Raw genomic sequence first — 21586 nt, forward strand, 5'->3', positions numbered from 1 at the left:
GCCTTCAGCACAAGTTCCAATTCCCATCTTCCATTCCCCATACACCCAAATCCTAGCCTCTCCTGTCTTGATATGATGATTCCCTTGACCAGTGTACCCATCCACCAGAAACCACACTCGTAAGCGAGCACAAGGAGAGGGTAGCCACGGCATGGAAGAGGCTCCTGTGGAAGAGGCCTTTCAAGGTGCCAGGCAACTTGTACGTCAAAAGGGGGAGAAACTCAAACCATTGCATTGAGCATTGTGTTTGCGAACCCGGTAAAAAAAGGAAAATAACTGCCCCCAAAAACAAGAAAACAAAGACAAGGACCAAAAAAATCAACGGGTTGATGGTTATTTGTCGTCTGGCTGCAAACTCCAATTTCCTTCCCTTCAAAGAAACAATTCAGAGACCCAATAGCTTACTTCCCCAAGTTCCCGGTTTCCCGACTCCCCGTCCCAGCAATGTTTCTGATTTCCCACAAAGTCATTGGCGACTCTTTCCCCCCTAAGCCGTCCGTTTAGCCTGGTTTTCAAGCTCCTCTATAGAGCTAGGCTCTTCTTCAAGAGTGCTCTCTAACGTCGTCGGCTTAAAGCTAGCCGTCGGAGTAGCATCATCGGCCGTGTCACCGGCTCTGTCGGAGACGGTGCCACTGGCTTCGTCGCGGCCACTAGCGGCGGAACCCTTGCCCTTACTCTGCTGCCCTTCTTGTCCCTCGTTCTTGAGGCGAATAATCATACACGATAGGTTGTCCGTGCTGAATCGGTTTAAAGCGTGGTCAACCAGAAGCTTGGCGGCCTCGGTGGGGTTTTCGATTTCGCGGACAAGGTCAACGGCCTCTTGGTCCGAGCAGACGTCCCAAAGCTAATGAAAGCTTGAGTTAGTGCAAGATTCAATAACACACAGCAGGTGGCTTCCGTTATGACACAGGGATGGGCGGTTGGGGACCGATTATGAAAAGTTTGAACTCACCCCGTCGCAGGCAATAATGATGAATTCATCGGCGTCAGGTTGTATCACGGTCTCAGTAGTGTATGGATGACCAGTGACAAGGTCCTTGATATAAGTATCGCCGAGCGCACGGGTAACGGCGAGGACACCGTTGACTCTGTTATTTAGGATCAGACCTCCGGCATTGGTAATGCGCCTACCCTCGTTCTCATCGCTTCCTTTGTGGTCGTACGAGAGACGAAGGGCTTTGCCCGATCGACATAGAATGATGCGGGCATCTCCGACGTTGGCGGTATATAAAACCCTGGTGCGGGACAGGCCAGTTTTTGCCTTGAAGTTATTCACGTCGGCAGTTGCAGCGCCATCAGCCCTGGAGTTACTGGCGTCCTCTGCCTTAGAGGCATCGCTAGCCGCAGGTGCGAGGGATAACCTCTTCGAAGCCAGCGACGCGGAAGCAGGCGGTTGAGGTCGATCCTCCCAGCGAAGAACGGCGGTGGCAGCGGTACAGCCACTGTTCTTAAGAGGCAGCTTTTCCAACTGCGAATCTACAGTAGTAAACGTTTGATCCAGAAGCTCCGGCATGGGTGCTGTCGGGTTCTTGCGGACAACCTCCTCGAGGATCAAATGAAGCTTCTTGCCGCACCAATCTGCAGCAAAAGTACCCGCATGGCCGTCAAAAATGGCGAAATAGCCATTGTCGGTTTCCGCGCCATCATCATCGGCGTCGGCCTTGCCGGGTGGCAGGGCGGCGCTGGCGAAGTTATATAAGAAAGCATGAGTGTCTTCCATGGTGCGGCGACATTTCCGGTTTCGATCTTCCCAGACGCCCACGCGAAATGTCGACTTTGGACCGGGGAGAGATTCGCCAGCGGCATTGTTGTGCTGGCTCGCTATCGCAGCGGACGAGGCTGCGTCTTTGGGCAACTTCGAACCGGAGGTGTGAGAGCTGGAATCAGAATTGGTATTCCTGCTAGTCTGGCTCAAGTTCAACGAGTTTTTCGCACTCGCAAGAAGGCTGCTAGCCTTGCCGCTCACACCGGTGCTCCTTCGCTTCTTGTCCGACGACCCGCCAGTGTCGTGCCTAGTGGGGAGGGCGCCATTGCCAGTGCGCTTCTCACCACTGGCGGCGTGCTCGGAGGATTTCGAGGAATGGGAAGCCGCGGCAGAAGCGGCGTCGATACCGGAAGAAGAGGTCGAGTTCGAGGTGGGTTCGGGAGATGGCTGCTTGCTCTCGGGCTTGAAGGTGTCGTTGTCGCTCTTTCCAACAGACGAAGATGAACCTCCACCAAACATCCTATTAAGCAGACCTCCTCCTTGGGAGGAGATGCTGCGCCGCTTATTGCCTGCCAGCTTGTAGAGGATTATAAAAAGCCGTGCCGGATGCCACGCGTCGCTCGGGGATGAGGGATGTGATAAGAACGTTTAGGTTTTTTCGTTATTTTTTCGGAGGTCGGGGGTCGACGTTTGGTGTAGGTGGGGGATTTCGGCGGGGGAGAGAAGGACCAGTTGACGAGTTTCGAACTATTGTCGGCGCCAGGCCTCACCCACACACACGGCTTGTCTGGCTGGCTAGGATAATTTCGCTGGGTACCAGGCCAGGCCAGGCCACTGTTGGATGGTTGGGCACCTGTGTTTTGAACCCCACGAGATCGATGCACCAGTCGCAAAAGACAAGCTCGAATTATTGGTATGTTCTAGAAGGAAGATAATAGACACCAGCCTGAGAGAGCTTCTCTGGAGATTGTAGAGGGTTCAGGGTTTTGATGTTGAATGTACTTTGTAATAGTCTTTGACTGCAGAAGAGCAGAGGGGCCCTAGTAACAAAGTGAATCCCAAGCCAGATTGAAAGGCAGCTCCCAGTCTACAGTTGACGTAGACCAAACTTAGAGGGGCAGATGACAAAGCTCAACCATGACACAGTGACACAGCTCAGGAGAGGAAAGTGCAGGGCAAGAATGAGGCAAGGCAAGTGAGGCGGTTATTTGTTTTTGGGGATGATCAAATCTATTTATATCTCTAAGCACCCTGCATCCAGTACAACGAGGCATCTCAATATAAAAGAATGTCAAAGCAAACATAAGAAACAATTGACAACGACGGTAGTAGCTTAGCTAAATAAAGAATACATGTAAATTTGAAAACCTAACAAGGAAAGGGTTGTCTTTGACTTCCTCCTCCACCTTCCCTTGGATGAGAGATTGTTTCCCCTTTTCCTTCTTTTATTATTTGCTTTCTTTTGCAATACATGACTATTCAGATGGTTGTGGAAGAAGGGACATTTGAGTTTTTGCCTGTTCGGCTTGCCTTGCTGTGTTGTATGTGATGAAGATGACCTCCTTCCCTTGAAAGTCCACAGCAAACACCATTTCCCCTCGAACCATCATAGCTCTCAACTTAGATGAAGCAATCACTGTCTTCATTGCCCTCTACGAAATATCACGTAACTAAACAAAACGAGAATAGTTTCAAGTATTAGTTAGAGAGCCGTTTTAACCACCGACGCTCAGAAAAGGACAAGGATTTCTGCTTTCATGAATCTTGCTCGCCATGCTTGATATATAGCTATGCAAGAGGGCGTCAACGCTAGGTTCGACTACCGTCTCAGGCTGTCCAGTCGCGCCTGCAAGTCATCGTCTTCCCCAACAGCCTGCGCAACCTTTCCTTCTGGCACGGCAGCAGCCTGTAAGCCGGTTGGGGTCTCGCCCAGCTGTATTTAATCTTGTTAGTGAACGTCGGCTCCGTCGCCGTAAATCTAACAACGTAGGAAGGGAAAATACTGACCGCATGGTTCAGATCCACACCGATCTCTTCAAGGATCTGTTCCACCACTTCCTCGCCCTCTTCCTCTGCTCCCACATCCATCGCATCATCAATAGCGTCGTCCATCATTTCTTGCCTCTGCTCCATAATGTCGTTTTCTCTCTCAAATTCCATAGCGATCTTTGCGAGTCCGGGTAGGTTCATCTGCCGGTTCATGCTGCCAAGTGCCATCGTGGCACCCTTCATGGCCTGCATCATCTGCTCATTGGATCGATACGTCTAATGGAGAAGCCGGTTAGTATCGCCCGCCCAATAAAAGGAGATTTTGGTTATGGGTATTCTTAGCATACTTGAAGGCGCAGGGAGATCTTTTGTAGTTGGCTCCTCATGTCGTAGAACTTCTCAATATACCTAGCATGCAGGTTAGCAGCTGTCGACGGTGCCATCCAGTATCGTGGGGGGGGGGGGGCATGTCTAACCTCCTTGTCCGTACGAGGTCTTTCGCTTGGATTTTGCATGCGCCCATCTGTCCCTTTTGTGCCGATGTCTTGATTTGTTGTATCAGCGTCTTTTCCTGCTTCTCGAGTTTGACGCGGAGCTGGTCGAGCTCTCGGATCGCCTTATCCAGGGATCGCTGGTTCTTTCGTAAACGCTCTGCAGGCGTCATGCGCTTGCCAAACATGTATTCGAGGATCTTGGGGATTATGCGCGAGATTAGCCAGAGTTCACTTCCATAATTTAGAAGCCTGGAGCTACTAGAATGAGGCAGTAACGAGGAGTAAGAGGACGGGGGCTTTACACACATTCATTTTGGCGGTTTTCGAGACACAACCAAATAGCAAAAATCGGATAGAAGACGAGGGAATTCTGTTGACGTCAATGATCCCGCACGTAGAAGGGGCCTAGACTGACGACAAGGAAGACGAAGTGGGATGAGTCGTAGAACGGTTGGAGATCCAACCGAGCTGCAGGCAATCGTCACTGGTCGCCAACTGCCCGCCATCATCCTAACTGAGACCAAGGCCTAGCCTATGCATTAATGCGGCTCAGTGGGCTTCGAATTAGCACCAGGCGCCCCCGATAAGATAATCCGGAATTATCTCGGCAATTCTACGCGACATGTGCTTTTAGTGGAATGCTTAATTACGTACGCGACGAATTTTGCCTCCACTTATTACCAACCATTCGGAATACAATTTAGCGTGAAATCATGCGACTGAATCCGCAATAATTCATTCATAGATGCTTTCCTAAAAATCGAACAACGAGCTTCGACGACTCAATCTCTTCCCGGCACATTCCATTCATGGTCATGCTTTAATAATCGGCCAACGAAATGACCCAGGAAGAGACTTCGACTGACGGAAAGGGCAAGGGAAAGTCCCTTGCCCACAACGGGGCCCGTCCCGAAGAGAATGCTTCGTTCTCCCGCCCGGGATATATGACTGTTGGGAACGGTTCGACGTCCGAGCATGCTGCGAGACTCCAGGAAATGCTAGAGAAGGATTCCGGCTACGGGGGTAGTTCGACCGCTGACGAGATGTGGCACCCTTCTCTGCACCCCGACACGCATCTTCCCACCGCCTCCCCGTCCGACGCCTCCGATGCAGACCGACGCGCCCAGGCTGGCGCCATACACCAGCTCTGGTACAATCAGCACCGTGGTTCCCTTGGAAGATCGATAACGAACGTAATCACGTTGCTCAAGGAACTGCAGGATATGAATGCGACGTGGCCGGCGCACTATCCGTCGGTCCAGAAAACCGAGACTCGCGCTCCTTCGAGACCAGCTTCCCGACAGAGCCTCCAACGTACTTCGACTGCGATGAGCGACTTTTCTCGTGGCCCAGCTTCCTCTCCACCTACTCCTCCCCCCGGCTTGCGACGAGCTAGAACCTCTCTTGACGATTATCCCGGGGCCGAGTCCAGCAGGGCAGCCGAGTCGAGAACCGTTGCCGAACCGAGGCTGGTAACACCACAGATTGCGCAGGAATTCTCTATCCTCAAACTCGACCTCAAGCTCGGCGCTCTTCACCAGGCAGAGCTCGTTCATTCACTTGAGAAGGCCTCGATTGCCTCGCTGTTGGACGGAAAGATCAGTTCGAGTATCAAGCACTTGTTGGCCCTGCGAGAACGAATTGAGGACACATCAAGCAAGGTCCTGGTCACAGGAGACCTCAATGCCGGAAAATCAACCTTCTGTAACGCCCTTCTCCGACGAAAAGTTCTACCCGAAGACGAGCAACCCTGCACAGCCGTCTTTTGCGAAGTGCTGGACGCGAGAGATAATTCCGGCGTTGAGGAGGTTCACGCCGTCCATATGGACGAAGTATATAACCGCCACGACGAATCGACCTACGATGTCTACGGACTAGAGGAACTTGAGCAGATTGTCGGCGACAATACGAAATACATGCAGTGCAAGGTCTATATAAGGGATTCGAGGGCCATTGATGAGTCCCTACTCAACAATGGGGTTGTGGACATTGCGCTCATCGACGCGCCTGGTCTCAACTCTGATACGACGAAGACAACAGCCATCTTTGCCCGCCAAGAGGAAATTGACGTCGTCGTGTTTGTTGTATCAGCGGCGAATCATTTTACTATTACAGCTCAAGATTTTATTTTGACGGCAGCGGCTGAGAAGGCGTATCTCTTCATCGTCGTTAACGGATTCGACAACATCAAGAATAAGGACAAGTGCCAGAAGATGATCCTCCAGCAGATCCGGGGTCTCAGCCCGCAGACCCACAAAGAAGCAGGGGAGCTTGTCCACTTCGTCTCAAGTAACTCTATTCCGGTTGCGCCACCTCCTCCCGGTGCTCCAGGTGGTCCCGGTGGAAGCGGTACGGCTAGTAGTGGTGGAGGCGGCGGTGGTGATGACGGACCTGGTGACGATTCAAAGGGCAAGGGCAAGGATGCAGAGAAGATCCGTGATTTCCAAGCCCTGGAGCAGAACCTCCGGAGGTTTGTTTTGGAGAAGAGAGCCAAGTCGAAGTTGGCACCGGCTAGGACATACCTGCTCAACATTCTCAACGATCTCCACTCGCTTGCAACGGTAAATGCCGAGATAGCAGAGTCGGAAATCGCCAGGGTGAACAGCGAACTGCACGAGATCGAGCCCCAGCTTGAATCCAGCAGGAAGGCAGTGTCGGATACCGGCGACCTGGTGGAAAAGGTAATCGAGGACACGAGTAACGAGGTGTACACCTACAGCCGGACCACTCTTGGCAACGCCATTTCCCATGCGGGAGAGCACACCCACGACGTGCCCTACCCCGGCATCTTCGGCGCCTTCGATTTTGCCGATGAGGTCAAGGAGGCGATGCTAGCCCACATCGCGCACTCCGTCAGCGTGTGCGAAGAGTACGCCAGGGGCAAGACGGTGAGCGGCGTCAACGTCATCAAGCAGCTCGGGATCCTCCACGTGGGCGACGAGTTCCAGAACCTTAGCTTCAGGCCAGACGTCATGTTCAGCCGCAAGCGAGATGCTCTGGCGCGGCAGGTTGACGTAGAGCCGGAGTTTTGGGACTTTATCGACGTGGGGACATTGTTGCAGAGGCAAGAGAAGGTTGCTGGGACGGGTATGGCGCTCACGGTTGTGACGGCGGTGGGTTCTAGGGCGATTGGGCTGAATACTTGGATGGATAATGCTATGGGTGTGGCGAAGATTGTGAGCAATGATAACCTTCGCCGCCTCATTCTTCCTGGCCTTCTAGTTGCTGGTAAGTTGTTGCTGCCTTTTCTTTCTTTCCTTCCCTACTTGATCTTTTTTTTTCTTTTCATTACACGATAATACTCTGCTCTCGTTAAAGTGAAACAACTAACGTGCAATGAATAGCCGTCGCCGCGACAGCCTACGTCCTCAACCAAATCCCCAACTCCCTCCCCCGCCGCCTCCAAGAGAAGATCTCCGCCCGGCTGACCGAGATGGACTACGTCCACACTAACTCGAGCCGCATCTCCGGCTCGGTCCGCAAAGTCCTCCGATACCCGGCCGACAACCTCCGGGTGTCGCTCGACCAGTCGGTCAAGGAGCTCGGCACGCGCCGCGAGGACACGCTCAAGGTCCGGGCCGAGAGCGAGGTGGCGCTCAAGTACTTTGGCAACCTGGTGCGCAAGAGCGCGACACAGAGGAATGCGGTGGAGAATATTGACTTGGAGAGTCCCCCGCCGGGGGCTGCGCAGTATCATTAATGGGGAGGGAAAAGGTGAAACAGTGAGACCTAGATTGTGGACGGGTGGGAGAGAGTTTGTGATGAAGAAAACAAAAGCAAGCTGTGATGGGGGATGAGAGAATGGACCCCTGAGTTGTCTCTCCTGTCCTCTTTTTATTTTCCTTATTTTCCTTTTATTCCGTGAACCTTTTTATTACCCGAAGACTGGATGGCAGGCAATAGTTGGCGTGAGGCGGACATGCTTTTTTTCCTCTCTCCCTCTCTTCTTTTTTACTTTTGACGCGTTCATGTAGATATGATACGTATCCAACCCCACTAAACAGTACATATGCTAGGAGAACGTATTAGAAGAAGATACAAGAATCATTAGAATCAACATTATCTTGTCAGTCATTGATGTGTCCACGGTGAGTGAGTCCGTCCAAGCCGTATTACGAGTCCTGACATTGATCGAAGGGTTCAGCCTGCCGCGAAGAGGACGTCATAATGCCAAACCATTGCCCCCAAAAACAAACAAGCTCTGATATTGATGTAATGCATGGGTAAATTAATACAGCTACGCCCGCCCAGACAAGGGGAAGAACACGAAAATAGAGCACAGAAACAGGAAAAGTGACGCAGGCAAGAGCCCAGCTGAGGAAACAACAGCCGCACGAGGCTGGTCTGGGAAACGTCATACCGCTTAGAAAAAGGAAGGTCTTTAATGGGAGGGAACCGCGGAGAGAAGAGGGGGACAGGAAAGCAGTTTCTGGTGTCCCACAAAGCTTTACGAAAGAGTACACTACTTTTCCTCGATTCTTATAAAAAGCGGCCCTTATTCCGTGGTCTATTGTGGACTCTGCTGAGACTTTGACTCTCTCAATGAAGCGGGGAGAACCAATGGTAAGTATCAAAACGAGGAGAAAGCTTGTGGGGGCCAAATGATGGAGTGGTCTGCCAATACATAGTTCGGAGGGTTCAGGCGTGGCGCTGTCTTAGAATTCAAGCTCATCTTATTAGGCGGAAGGATCAATCGTAATGGCGGAGGTCAGTTGGAGAGAGCTGGCACCTGCAGCCGCATCACCGGGCGTTCTCATCAGCTGGTGAGCAAAGCCCAGCTCTCCACCGACGGAGAACGACAAAAGCCAGACGAAGTACATGTTTCAACATCGCATTTCGGCCCAGAGTCTTTGATGCTCTCTCGTCTCTCTAGACTACAAAGTATGTCTCACAGCGAGGGCCTTTACCCCGGAATTGTTTTAGGTCCGAGCTTGCTAAGAAAGAACGCATAATACTTGTAAGTCTTGATTTGAAGCCTTACCGTGAAAGTACTTCGGCCGAAGTTATGGCTTGGAATATTTTTTCCATCGGCTCGACCCAGGAGATCATGCCAAGATCAAAGATCGAGATGGTCATGACCAATCCCGGGGGAATCCGGCGCCGTGGACAGCCCGCTCTCCCGATTATCAGGAGTAAGGGGAAACGCTACCGCGAATGGCGTTAAAATATCGGACGGGCTCGTATAATGGGATGGGTCGCCGGGCTGGACTAGAGGAGTTTTTCCAGCAGGCTCTACCGCTTGGAGTAAGGTGGTATTCATGGCTCTCGCTTCGTCGACTATGGACTTATGGAGTACCTCAGTTTAAGGGCGGAAAGAAGTACGAGGTAAATAACGATATATCAAAATTGATCATTTTTCGACAGCAACCTCAGGTAAGATTAAGGTCTGGTCCCATCGACATCTAACAAGGGGTATCCCAACTCCGACTGCCCCGAAACGAAGGACTGTGCCCTTCGGTCAATGAAGAAAGAAAAAAGAAAAGAAAAGAGGAAAAAAAAAAAAAAAAAAAAAAAAAAAAAAAAAAACGAAGGGAGAAGAAGCGGCTTCGGCGGTCCTCTGCTTTCCAAGCAGGATTTGGGCTCAAAACGGCAGAGACTATTTTTTCTTCCTTTTTCTCTAATCTTCAATTCAGTCAGATACGCGACGATTCGTGCTCTAGAAGCATCCCCTGCCCGTCGGGCAGACGCGCACGTACGGAGAATATTGTCCTGCGCGAATGCCTGCACACGTCATGGATATGACCCCCTGGCCGTCGCTTCATACCCGTCGTCCGTGGACCGAGGGGGACCGAAGTTGGCAAATCATCAACTGATCTTTCCGTCAAAGGTCGCAGAAAAGCTACGGTATGATCGGGACTGTGGGCGCACTGTGAGTTCGGTTGGACAATAAGATGCAGCAAAAAAACGAACCGAGAGAGAGAATCAAATTTGCCAATTGAACTGGAACAATATTGACGGCTTGAGAGAGAGACTGACAGATTGGTCATCAGTCTATGTCAGCACCATCAGCGATCTCAACTCCTATTTTGACAATGGCAGACTTCGCAAGAGGTATCGTCTCTCTGCACTAATGTACTCACGGAGGCCAAGCAGCATTAGAGTCTTCACTTGCCTGCAAAGTGGTCGTACGGAGTAGGACAGGTCCACCCGGAACAGCCCATCAATCACTTAGCGCATAGACTACACTGCTCCGTACATTACCTCGATCGATTTGATGCCCACAGGGTCCAATTATACCCATCAGACTAGTGTACGTTAGTGCTGAGAGTGGTGCAGGCTTTGTGCACTCCGACGCTCACCAAGTCACCATGAGGCCGCTCGAGCTCCTTCAGCAGTGCAGGCCCTTGCTACAAAATATGCCTAGTTGAAACAAGGAGGTCTTTTACTTGTGAGTTAAAATCCGGCCATGCAAAGAAACAGATACGTGGGGGGGTCTCGAGCGTCCTACTTTGTTCTCTGATCGAGAAATAGGAGCAAACTGTCATGCATTTTTGGCGAGGAAATTGGTAACATTATCCCTTCACTACTCAATGTTAGACAGAAATTCCAGAGATTGAGAGGGAATGATTTCACCGTCTTGTGGATCATGGCTCGAGCTTTCTGGGGAAGAAACGGAGTTCTTCAGCACAAAGTACTCGTACTAGCCAATACCATAGTGTTATGTGAAGTAGTGTACTTCGTACTTGCGCTAAAACGAAGGAGAGTGGACTGTACTAGTAAGATGACGCTCCTGCAAACCAAGCATTGATCTCCAACCTCATTCTAACGAAGTGGTATTAGTGCAGTGTAGTTCATATTGATGTAAGAAGTAATGATGGGACGTGTGCGCTCTGCTGCAAGGTACCCGTATTCATTACTGAAGAGGGAGTCACAGCGCACCGAGTGTCTTCACTTCCTGGTCGGGCCGCGGGATGGATTGGGGCCAAAAAGCTCCCACTGTCTTCTCGGTCAATTACTTCAACCGCCTTCCATTTTTCCCTTGTTTTCATCCCGAACGTTTTTGCCGTTTCAATGACGTGCAACCGCTTGGCGCCGAACCGCCCGTCGGTAACCCTCGACTCTACCTCCCTATCCGGTACGCAGTACAGTATGTATGTACTTGGACAGACAGCATCGGTATTTGCTTCCACAGGTGCATGCGTGACCAGGCCTCCCCAAGACTGCACCCTCAGAACCGTCCAAGGCGACACTACTACTTCGTAAGTCCGGATGTATGTAGTGAAGAATGCATCCCTCCGGCCGCAAAACCCGGGTCGAAGAAATGGGGGTTTCTCCCTTTGCACGAACACCTCAGCGCAACCTGGCCTTGGCACTGTTGTATTACCCACCCCCTAAACAGTGTTGTACTATTAATGATGTAGGAAATTATAAACTTTAATTGTACAGCATGCTGTACAGCCCTGTTCACACTATTATCCAGTTTCCCAGGTGAGTGGACGTCTTCGATGGTGTCGGCTGGCTCTGAACTTCAGCACCTCCCCCAGCTCGGAATGGATCGAAGACCAATCTAGCTTAGAAGCAACGCCTTCTCAACTCTAGCGGCACAAGAGCGAGGGCTCGCACCACTCGAAATCACTGAACAGCCTCGATTGCAAGATGATCTCTTCGTACAGTACAACAAATAAAAAGGTACTTCGTACACTCTTCTATTGTTATTCCTTCCTCCCTTCCGGTGGCCCTATCCCTGTAGTCATTTCATTTTGGGAAGGAACCTAACCTCATTTCATCAGAAGTGTAATTGTACAGTGTACCAATTTCACTGTACACTCCTTCCAATGTCGCGAAAGCTCTTCCAAACCCCCTTACTTCGGATGTTTCTCGACGATGTACGAAGTAATACTCCCTCCATCGACTTTCCGTTGTATGGGTACTTGAAGGTTGGAACTACACAACTGTTGATTGCTGGCTGCAAAGAGTTGCCGCCCCAGTCAATCTTGTACCAGTACCTTCCTTTGCACTCTGAATAGGGGAAGGCAGCTTGGGAAATGGGAAAGAGTGAGAGGATTGGATAATCTCATCGGATGACCCGCTGACATGGAAATTTCTGAGCGCTGACATCCGATGTGGGAATGATGGGGATCGATGCAGGAATGCGCTCTGAGGCGGTCTGAGGCGCTTTCGATCCAGCCAAGTTGACGACGATAGCTGGCGATGATTACGGGCGGGCTCCTTCGTAAGGCATCCTACATGCACCAGACTCTAGGGGAAAGCACTGCACACAATGGAATTTGCAGCGATGCCGCTTGAACACTCTCGAGCATCAATGTCTTGACATGTTGGGCCTGCTCACCAAATCCCAGTCCAGGATGTGTCCACTGTGGCAGTTCGTATGTTCGAAGGAGATCCAAGCCAGGGATCCACTGTAAGGGCAACCCACTGCAAGATCCGATGTGCTGTGCTCGCCTGGTTGTGCATCTGCCCTGCTGGCCAATCCCCAATTATTAGTGTCCGTATGTATAGCAATACCAACAGCTCCAGCTTGGAAAAGGGCAACGTCAAGGAGGCGGATTGACCACTATGTATATACTTGGATGAAGTTGAGCATCATCTTGCAGCGAATTCCCTTTTCATGACCTCAAGTGCTTGCTTGCCCTACACTTCTATGAGGTACGAAGTAGGTTTAGTGCCAGAAGTATCAATAGCTTCTATCCTCATTGTTGTGGCACCCTCCGCTGTCGTTTGAGCAATTGATCAGCTCCACCAGCCTGTCAATGGTGCTACAGTGTTAACAAACACATTGATCAATCAGTTTCGCTGCAAAATACGTCAATATTTCGTGCAGTGAAGTCTTCTTCATACGAAACTCCCCATCGCGCCTAGCTTCGATGCTCTCTCCTTGGTTGGAGTGATTGAGGCAAGCGAAATGCGAAGCACCGAGGCATCGAGGTATTGAGGTGTGGATGTACTTCTCCATCACCAGGCAAACTACAGTTAAAGCTTCGTACTTTTGAGCTGTCCAGAGGTACTATTCGCACTGGACCCCGCAGGCTCCCAGGCCAATCTGAGCCATTGATCAATTGTTGTACTTCATAGTGCGGTGTACCGCCTCCCCGCGTCGCTCCTCCCCCCTGTTCTTTGCACTCAGAAGCGACACCCTTCTTGTTTCTCCTCTCGCCCTCCTCATTTTTCTCCCTCTCCCACACCTCCACCCCCCCGAGCGCACGAACCACCTCACGCACACCACACACACTTCAATACCTCCCGAAGCAGTTCCAGTTCCAGTTCCACTGCTCCTGCTCACTATTCGTTCCTTTAGTCCAATCTCCCTCCTGCAATAAAATCCCCTCCCAAACCTTATCCCCGTCCTCTCCTTTCAACCATCCGCCAATCCGCCAATCGACCTTTTTCTCTCGACACGATCGTTTACACATCAGCCACGACGTCTCTGATCGCATCGAAAATGAATTCACAAGGTCCAAATGATGTATCGCCCGAGGCGATGCAGGCGCGCATCCAACAGGCGCGACGCGAGGCTGAGAACCTGAAGGACCGGATTAAGAGGAAGAAGGATGAGCTCGCCGACACTACTCGTGAGTCGATTCGCTTGCCTGCTGCTCCCCATCACCACCATCATAGCATTCACGTCCTCGCCGCCCCAGGAACGTCATTTGCATCTTGCCACACTCCTATATCTATCCAAATTTAATTCGGTTTTTGTTTTCTTCGTCGAATTGATTTTGGCAATTGCATTTCCTGCGTCATTTCCCACCAGCAACAGCAAGAAAATGCACCCCCTTTCTCCGATGCTAATTCTTCTCGCTAGTCCGGTCGGTGGCTCAGCAAGCCCACGAGCCCATTTCGAAGAACCAGATGATGAAGGCGAAGCGGACGTTGAAGGGACATCTTGCCAAGATTTACGCGATGCACTGGTCGACTGATCGTAGACATCTCGTATCCGCCTCACAAGACGGAAAGCTCATTATTTGGGACGCCTACACAACAAACAAGGTCCACGCCATTCCCCTACGATCTTCCTGGGTCATGACCTGTGCCTACTCTCCCAGTGGAAACTATGTTGCCTGTGGTGGCCTCGACAACATCTGCTCCATCTACAACCTGAACCAACAACGCGACGGCCCTACCCGAGTGGCGAGGGAGCTCTCGGGCCATGCTGGCTACCTCTCGTGCTGTCGATTTATCAACGACCGAAGCATCATTACCTCCTCGGGCGACATGACGTGTATTCAATGGGATATTGAAACCGGCCAGAAGGTTATTGACTTCACCGACCATCTCGGAGACGTGATGAGCATCAGCCTTAATCCCACGAACTCCAATACCTTCATTTCTGGAGCCTGCGATGCTTTCGCTAAGCTCTGGGATATCCGTGCCGGAAAGGCCGTTCAGACATTTGCTGGCCACGAGTCCGATATCAACGCCATCCAATTCTTCCCCGATGGCCACTCTTTCGTAACCGGTTCCGATGATGCCACCTGCCGACTCTTCGATATCAGGGCGGACCGCGAATTGAACCTATATGGCGTTAGTTTCTGATCCTTTCTCTTCCCCGACTCATATACGGAACAAACACGATGCGATTTTGGACCAAAAAAATGCGTGTGGAATTCTTCGTCACTAACTCGATGTTTCCTTGATCATAGTCTGAATCTATTCTTTGCGGCATCACCTCCGTCGCTACCTCCGTCTCTGGCCGTCTGCTCTTCGCTGGCTATGATGATTTCGAGTGCAAGGTATGTCTTACACGGGGTCGTGTGTGGTCTGTTTTCCAAAAGGCTAATAATATTTTTCTCTCTACCTTAGGTCTGGGATGTAACGAGGGGCGAGAAGGTTGGCTCGCTTGTTGGCCACGACAACCGTGTCAGCTGCTTGGGCGTTAGCAACGACGGCATAAGTTTATGCACGGGCTCTTGGGACTCTTTGGTATGTTGGCGAGCATAGCTTGTTTCTTTTCTCTTAACTTCCCATTTGGAAACTACGCAACCGAGTTCCTTTGTGAAGGATTTCCGCTGACCTATGTCTCTCTCCACGAACAGCTCAAGGTCTGGGCCTACTAAATAGTTGAATTCGAAAAACGACCAAGGCGATCGAGTTTCTTGTCAGGATATAACGGTGCTGCGGAACGTTTATTCTTTATTACCAACCTCATTCTCGCTATCCCGACCTCACCTCACCTAATACCTCTATGCTCGCTCTCCTCGCCATCGATTTAATGCACAAACATTCTGGCTGATCAGGACGACTTCACGATACCAAGCCACATTCGATACCCTCCCTTTCGCCTCGACACGCGCTACCATTATGAATTGGGAGGCGGCGTTCCACCGTTTCCATCACCGCTGGCAAAGCCTGAGGCGCGTGGTCATGTCATGTCTTTTGCTTTGTCTTGTCATTTCTTTTTTCTTTCTCTCTTCTCCACCAAGTAAAAGCCTAGCCAGATCGGTGTCATCTCTTGTTTTGGAATGGTCTCTGTCACCATGTTCCTTTATTCTCTGCACCATATTTTCCTCGTTTCCTATTCTTCGGGCACGTTGATGTTTCTTTCCTTCTTCTCTTCTTCTCGGGGGCGGTTGTATTACATCCTAGGGTTTTTTCTTACATTTCCTGTTCCTCGTGTGTGTTTTTAGTGTTTCCATGTACGTTGCCAACTCAAACCACGCTTTACAAGTTCTAGTACAGCAAATATGAAGAACAAGGTGGCGCGGATCATCGGATAGGGTTGTGCGGAAGTGAAGGGGAGGGAAGGAGAGGGGGGACGTTGGGGAGGGTAGGAGCTCGCGGGCATACCTTACCCTTTCCCCGTCTATTGTTGGTCCGATTAACCTAGTCTATATGTCAGAAGGGAGGGGGAGGGGGCTTTCCACGTCGACGATGGGCGCCGACCGACCCGTTATTTTCTTTCCCCCGGTATTTAGGTTATAGTAGTAGATGGGACCAGACCTTGTTGGATTATAGGGGAGCGTGATTGGGAAAAGGCGGTATATTCCGTTTTTTTAGTGGTCGAGGGATTCTATACCAAAAAGGACTTCTTTTTTTTAGAATCGTTGTGTTATACCGGCTTGTGCCCGTACCACCGTGTTATTGATGTTATATTCCCTGTGCGATTCTAGAAGGAAGCGCGGATGTAGCAGACGGTCGTGATCTTGGACTGGTTCATGAGGCGCCCAGTCACCGACTTGAGCAATAGAGCCGACTTCTACGGAAAAGGTTTACCCCGCTGGACTCCAATCCTCTGGGACATTCCGGTGCTGCAGGTTGCGGTGGCATCTCTCTCGGCCCAGGACACGGGGTCGCAGGCATCTGCTCCAGCCTGGAGATGTGAAAGGGATGTTGTAAGTTGAGTGGGTAGTTTGATAGCACTCATTGTAGCTGTATGTCATAGGCCTTGCTGCGTTGGCACGAGATCACTGCCAGAACTCCTGGGCAGTCGGGGGACATATCGGCATGGCGGCTATTCATGAAAAGTAACACCAGTATGTGAGTATCCTGGATGGGGTTTGGAACAAACTTGGGGATACTCGTTGTTTCTGGATGTTGAACTTTGGAACTAGCGGAGACTGTATGTCGGAGTATGTTGTACAAGCAAAGACATTGCTCCATTCATATATCGGGAAGTGAGATCTCAGATCCAACTTTCTCCATCAGAGCGGGTAATGATGGCACGGTTGAACTATTCCTCCACGCAGGATGCTATGGGCCCGCCGCGGTCGACTAGCATGTGGGAATCGAGACGTCTGGGCATATGACTGTCCCAGGAGCAAGAGGAGGGATTTCCGCGACAAAACTGCTATGCGTCCCGCTTGGTTTATCTGGCATATACGTTCGTGTCTTATCGGATCTGTGATATCGTGGCGGACTTAAGGGGATAAGTTACTTTGAGGCGAGGCCGAAGGAGTAGGCGGAGGCCCTCGTTAACCTTTTGGGCACCCGCGAAACTACTAGGTAAGTGTGTTCCCGTTTCTTGTCGTCTGAGCTTCTCGACTTGGAGATGCTGCCATATCACTGTTGACAAAGCCGCTTTAATCATTTGTGGTACACTCTCGGGGGACAGTTATAGAACCACTCGAAACTAGGAGGAAATGATGGGATGATAAACGCTTTCTGATCGGGAGAGATGCTGTCCTAGCGTATTGGGGGATATCTTAAGGTTGGCGACCTATCTCGGTTGTTGGTGGATTGGAAGAGAATCTGTTGCATTCCCTCGTTCTTAGAGCAGGTAGAAGTCGACAAGCTCTAGCTCTTAGTGTGTTGGAGATATCGACTCTTGAGAGACACTTTCACGGCATATCGTGGTTTGGCTCCAATGTCTGGAGACCGGATTCGGTATGCTTCTCCCTGTGATACGCCTTTCGACCACAAATAAAACAGACTCCCCTCGGCTAGTTGAAGAGGCCAGGGGGAAAGATAAACTCATGGATAAGAAGGGCCTTTGTTGCTGTGTTAGCAACCGACGAGCCACGCTGCTGCTCTGGAGAGCGTGCTGCTAGTCTAGAATACAGGGTGTAAATGTAGAAGCAGTAAATGAACTTCCCAACAGATATATGCTCTCCTCAAAGTCCCACGAGCTTCTTCTCTAAACCCTCACGCTTGATTACAGTTTGGTGAGTCGAGGGATGGGGGGAGAGGAGAGTATCCAGGCAAAGGACATCAAATGGGATGTAAGTGTTCTCGCCTGCGCTGGGCCCGCTTAGATGCTAGTGTCAGTACGGCTATATCGAGACATCCCTCTGCTTCTAAGCTTCGAGTATTGTACAACTATACTGGCACAGAGCGGAAATTTGAGCTATCCTTTGCATGCTAGGCAATACTAAGCAACGAGGGGGGACAGTAGTCTTGTTTTTCAGGCGTTCGTCTCTCTAGGGCAAGCTTGATAGAGGACCGGTCCTTTGCTGGGAACAAGATGACCGTCCAAAAGCAGCAGAGCAGGCAAACCGGCCCGTAGTTCTTCACTCCACTTCATACAGTCTACAGCAACACGATGTCGCATTCATATATCATGAACCGCATGCGTAGCACTCCGGGTGCTACGAAGTATTGCTACCCATTAATGTGTGGAGATGTCTGCTAAATCAGGAACTTATTTACGCTGCATAGGACCGTTATATCCGAGATATGAGGATGGGACTCCCCGGGAATACAACCTGCTTTGTCTAGGGGGTTAAGAAGCTTCATCGTTCCATGAATGGCGGGCGGCATTTGCAGGTATACTACTCGGTAGTGTAGAGCCGCGAGACATTAAACGGTGATTGCATATCCGAACTTGATACGACCCGTGGGGTTCAGACGACCACGACGCTATCGGGGACGAACAAGTCGATGGCTTCCCACACTTCCGGTGAGGGTCAGTCATATCGAACCTGACCTACGAAGCGGTTTTGTCTAAGGATTCGAGAGTGGGCCGAATCGTCCCGCCTTTCGCACACCACGGATATGTTAAAAACAACGACAAGTAATGTATCTAGGGCTAATCGTGGCTGAGCCGAGCCGCGTCAAGTCGGCATGAAGATGATATGAGAGGGGGCTGGCGATCATCAACTGGGAAAGAGAGCGTTCTCGAAATAGCTGCGCTGCGAGGAGAAAGCGGAGACTGGGCTTGTTCTAGACGTTTTCCATCTGGGCAAGGGGGAGATGTTTAGTAGTTTAGGCGAGGAAAGTCAAGGAGATGGCTAATTAGACTTCACTCTTCGTGATAAGCGGGCCAAGCAAGTTGCTCGCTTCAAGAATATCAGACGATCAAACTCCAGCAGTCGGTAGAGCCTGCATTTTGCGTCGTATCTGATGGCGGTGCTTGTGTCTCTTCGCTGTAACGGTGACGACGCCGAGCTGACCACCTCTCCAAGTACACAATTCCAAGACGCAGACTTCAGGTGAGGCGGCATTCCCGATAGATTCTAATTCTCTCAGCACGTGCATACAAAGACCGCAAAAGCCTTTTTCGTAATTTCCCAAAAGTGAAATTTGAGCTGCGCCTGGTGATGCAGCACAGACCGATGAGGCAAGGCAATTTAAGGCAAGTAGGGTCTAATACTACCTGCATACCACCAGGCGCAATTACGCTTTTTAACACATGTTCCGAAGTGCCAGACTAGGCTCGGTCGTAGTCGTGTGCTCAGACATCGGTGACCGGCACATGGCTTCACACTAGAGTAAAGGGGGCAAGGGGAAATAAGGCTGTTTTTGGGGCCGGAGAAAATCTCGGTTGAGTTTGGTGGATGCAACGGTCTTTGACTCGGGCTGACCGCGACCGGACGAGCTTGGAACATCGATCACTGAAAGAGTGTGTGCCCCTGGAGTCCTGGAGTGGAAGAACAAAGAGATGGGAAATGGGCCGGAATTGTCGCCGACGGCGTGTGCTTGAAATGAGACTTCTTTCCTTTCTTCTAGTCCGAAGTTGGTGTGGGCGTATGGAGCTGCCAAGTCAAAGACTGGTGGTGAGGATTCTTGGAGTGCAAGAATGAACAACATGCTTCCGAGACTGTCCGAACTGCAGTTGTTCCGAGGCAACGTGAAGGGAGAGGATGGGTGAGGACTGTGAAGCTAAGCGAGATGGGATAACACACCCCCCAACTATCCCTTAGGACTGCAGTCTTTGGTTGTGCGAACACCTGCAGGGTTCCCCTTGGGGGATCAATATAAGTTGCAGAAAAACATATTTTACCCAGCCTCAGGTCGATGGACCCCTCAGGGTCTGGGGGGCTGAACAAATGCTTGCGGGTGCGCGAGAGGACATACGAGTCGTTAGTATTAAGAGTGTTGATATAATACAAAGGTATTTAGGGCTAGGATCAGGGTTGAAGGCACTTCTATGATGGCCAGTGAAGAGTTTGGTAAAACGCTAGCATCTGTCACGGATCCTCTGGCTCACGATGTCAGGACCCTGCGCTTCCTACTCGTAGCGATGGGCGGCTGGACCAAACACTGAGAACAAGAGTCAAGGATCTCGGTCTTACGCACACAGAATCACAGATTGCCGGTTCCCCGCAGCCGTGATTGGTACACCCCGCGAACCAAGTGCCACAGGCCATCCCAGCCGGGCGGTCAAGATGTTGCCTGGCGATGCAACGCATTCTCTTCAAGACACACGTGTGACCGAGGATGAGACCGAGTATGGGGCCAGGATGGGCCGAAAACTACTAAGTAAACAAAGACAGCTGGCTACTTCACGACAGGAAACGAACGAAAGAAGCCCCTTGATACCGTCTACTTAGTCGGCGTTACCATTCGTATCATGCCAGTGAAGAAGAAGGAAAAGCAAACAAAAATGCAGGAGGAACAGTAAAAAGAAACCATCTCCGAAGTAATATGAACCCATCATCGCGGACTCGCGTTTCTTCCATACCCCTGGCAAGAGGAGGAATCTGCTCAGCCCTAACCATTGTTCTTTCTTTCGAATCTCACAGTCGGACGCTAATCCCATCTTGGTGTCCGCCTTCCTGCGGTTCCTACTTGCAGACCTGCATCTGCACTGCAGTCTTACCACCTCGGTCGATTCTGAAACGCCCTGATACAAAGGTGCCCCAGCAGGAGGAATCGTCGGCCCAGCCGCATGCCTAGCTAGGCCCTGATTTCTTTGTTTGCCTCCTCCTAAGTCGCACAGCCGATAATATCACACGCCAAATCTTACCGCCACTTGCCCGGGACACACCCATTATGGTAAGATTGGCCCTCCGCGTTTTCCAGGATGGCGCCCGGATAATATGTCAAATCCTTTGATTGTGGACCATCCTTGGGCCCTGGCTTGCAGCCTTGGATATTCGTCTGGCGTCAATTTTTCTGCAGGGTCGACTTTTCTAGAACGTTGAAACCAGATAGAGAATCGATTGATGACATTAGTATCACGCTTCCAACGTTAACATGGAATGGCCCACTGGTATCAAGTATTGATAATGTATTGATCAACAATTTATTCAAAGTTGACATCAATCAATACGACAATATCAACTTGAATCATTACGAGGGAGTTGGTGCGTTTGGTGCTATCTTCAAACTGTAGTGAAGCCTGGCTGATACGAAGTATTCCGTAGTTAGCGTACCTTACAGGCCCACACCCGCTAAAATGTAATCAAATTCCACGACGAATTCCACCGCTGCTTTACCGCTGGCGTCACGCCGACCCTCCAAAAATAGCGCAGATATGGTGTGCTCATTATTATGGAGACTTTACTCTTGTACTTCGCACCATGGCCGACGTGGAACCCGCATCAGCTTGTTTCAACAATATCCGCATTGAGTTGATTGCTTCCGTTTTATCCCTCCACCACACGCGGTACACTGCTTCGTCCCTCGTCAATTTCCCATCGTGCAGCGTGCATCAAATGGATCAATGATCCAATCTCATCTCCATCTTTGATTGGAAAAATGCCCCGGGGCTCCACTCCTTCCAGAAACAATCCACAACCGCCCACCCCTTGTTAAGTGCGTTTCCAAGTTTCCAACTGAC

The 21586-nt window shown here is 50.7% G+C and overlaps 4 protein-coding genes across 4 annotated transcripts; 2 read left to right on the forward strand and 2 right to left on the reverse strand.

The window, feature by feature from the left end:
• Positions 1-487: 487 nt before the first annotated feature.
• SAPIO_CDS2090 (Protein phosphatase 2C) lies at positions 488-2224 on the reverse strand (the record flags this gene model as incomplete). Its single annotated transcript, XM_016785214.1, has 2 exons — positions 488-844; positions 953-2224. 2 exons carry the CDS (start codon positions 2222-2224, stop codon positions 488-490), a joined length of 1629 nt encoding a protein of 542 aa, XP_016645092.1.
• Positions 2225-3524: 1300 nt separating this feature from the next.
• Positions 3525-4500, reverse strand: SAPIO_CDS2091 (uncharacterized protein; the record flags this gene model as incomplete). The annotated part of the gene is made up of 5 exons (XM_016785215.1): positions 3525-3638; positions 3713-3970; positions 4042-4102; positions 4171-4385; positions 4495-4500. The coding sequence occupies 5 exons, from the start codon at positions 4498-4500 to the stop codon at positions 3525-3527; spliced, it is 654 nt and encodes a 217-aa protein (XP_016645093.1).
• Positions 4501-5027: 527 nt separating this feature from the next.
• SAPIO_CDS2092 (Transmembrane GTPase fzo1) lies at positions 5028-7888 on the forward strand (the record flags this gene model as incomplete). Its single annotated transcript, XM_016785216.1, has 2 exons — positions 5028-7416; positions 7533-7888. 2 exons carry the CDS (start codon positions 5028-5030, stop codon positions 7886-7888), a joined length of 2745 nt encoding a protein of 914 aa, XP_016645094.1.
• Positions 7889-13588: 5700 nt separating this feature from the next.
• On the forward strand, positions 13589-15203 carry SAPIO_CDS2093 (uncharacterized protein; the record flags this gene model as incomplete). Its single annotated transcript, XM_016785217.1, has 5 exons — positions 13589-13718; positions 13952-14670; positions 14790-14879; positions 14950-15069; positions 15183-15203. The coding sequence occupies 5 exons, from the start codon at positions 13589-13591 to the stop codon at positions 15201-15203; spliced, it is 1080 nt and encodes a 359-aa protein (XP_016645095.1).
• Positions 15204-21586: the final 6383 nt, after the last annotated feature.

This window comes from Scedosporium apiospermum (genome assembly GCF_000732125.1).
Source record: "Scedosporium apiospermum strain IHEM 14462 chromosome Unknown SEQ_SAPIO_0085, whole genome shotgun sequence".
Lineage (NCBI taxonomy): Eukaryota > Fungi > Ascomycota > Sordariomycetes > Microascales > Microascaceae > Scedosporium > Scedosporium apiospermum.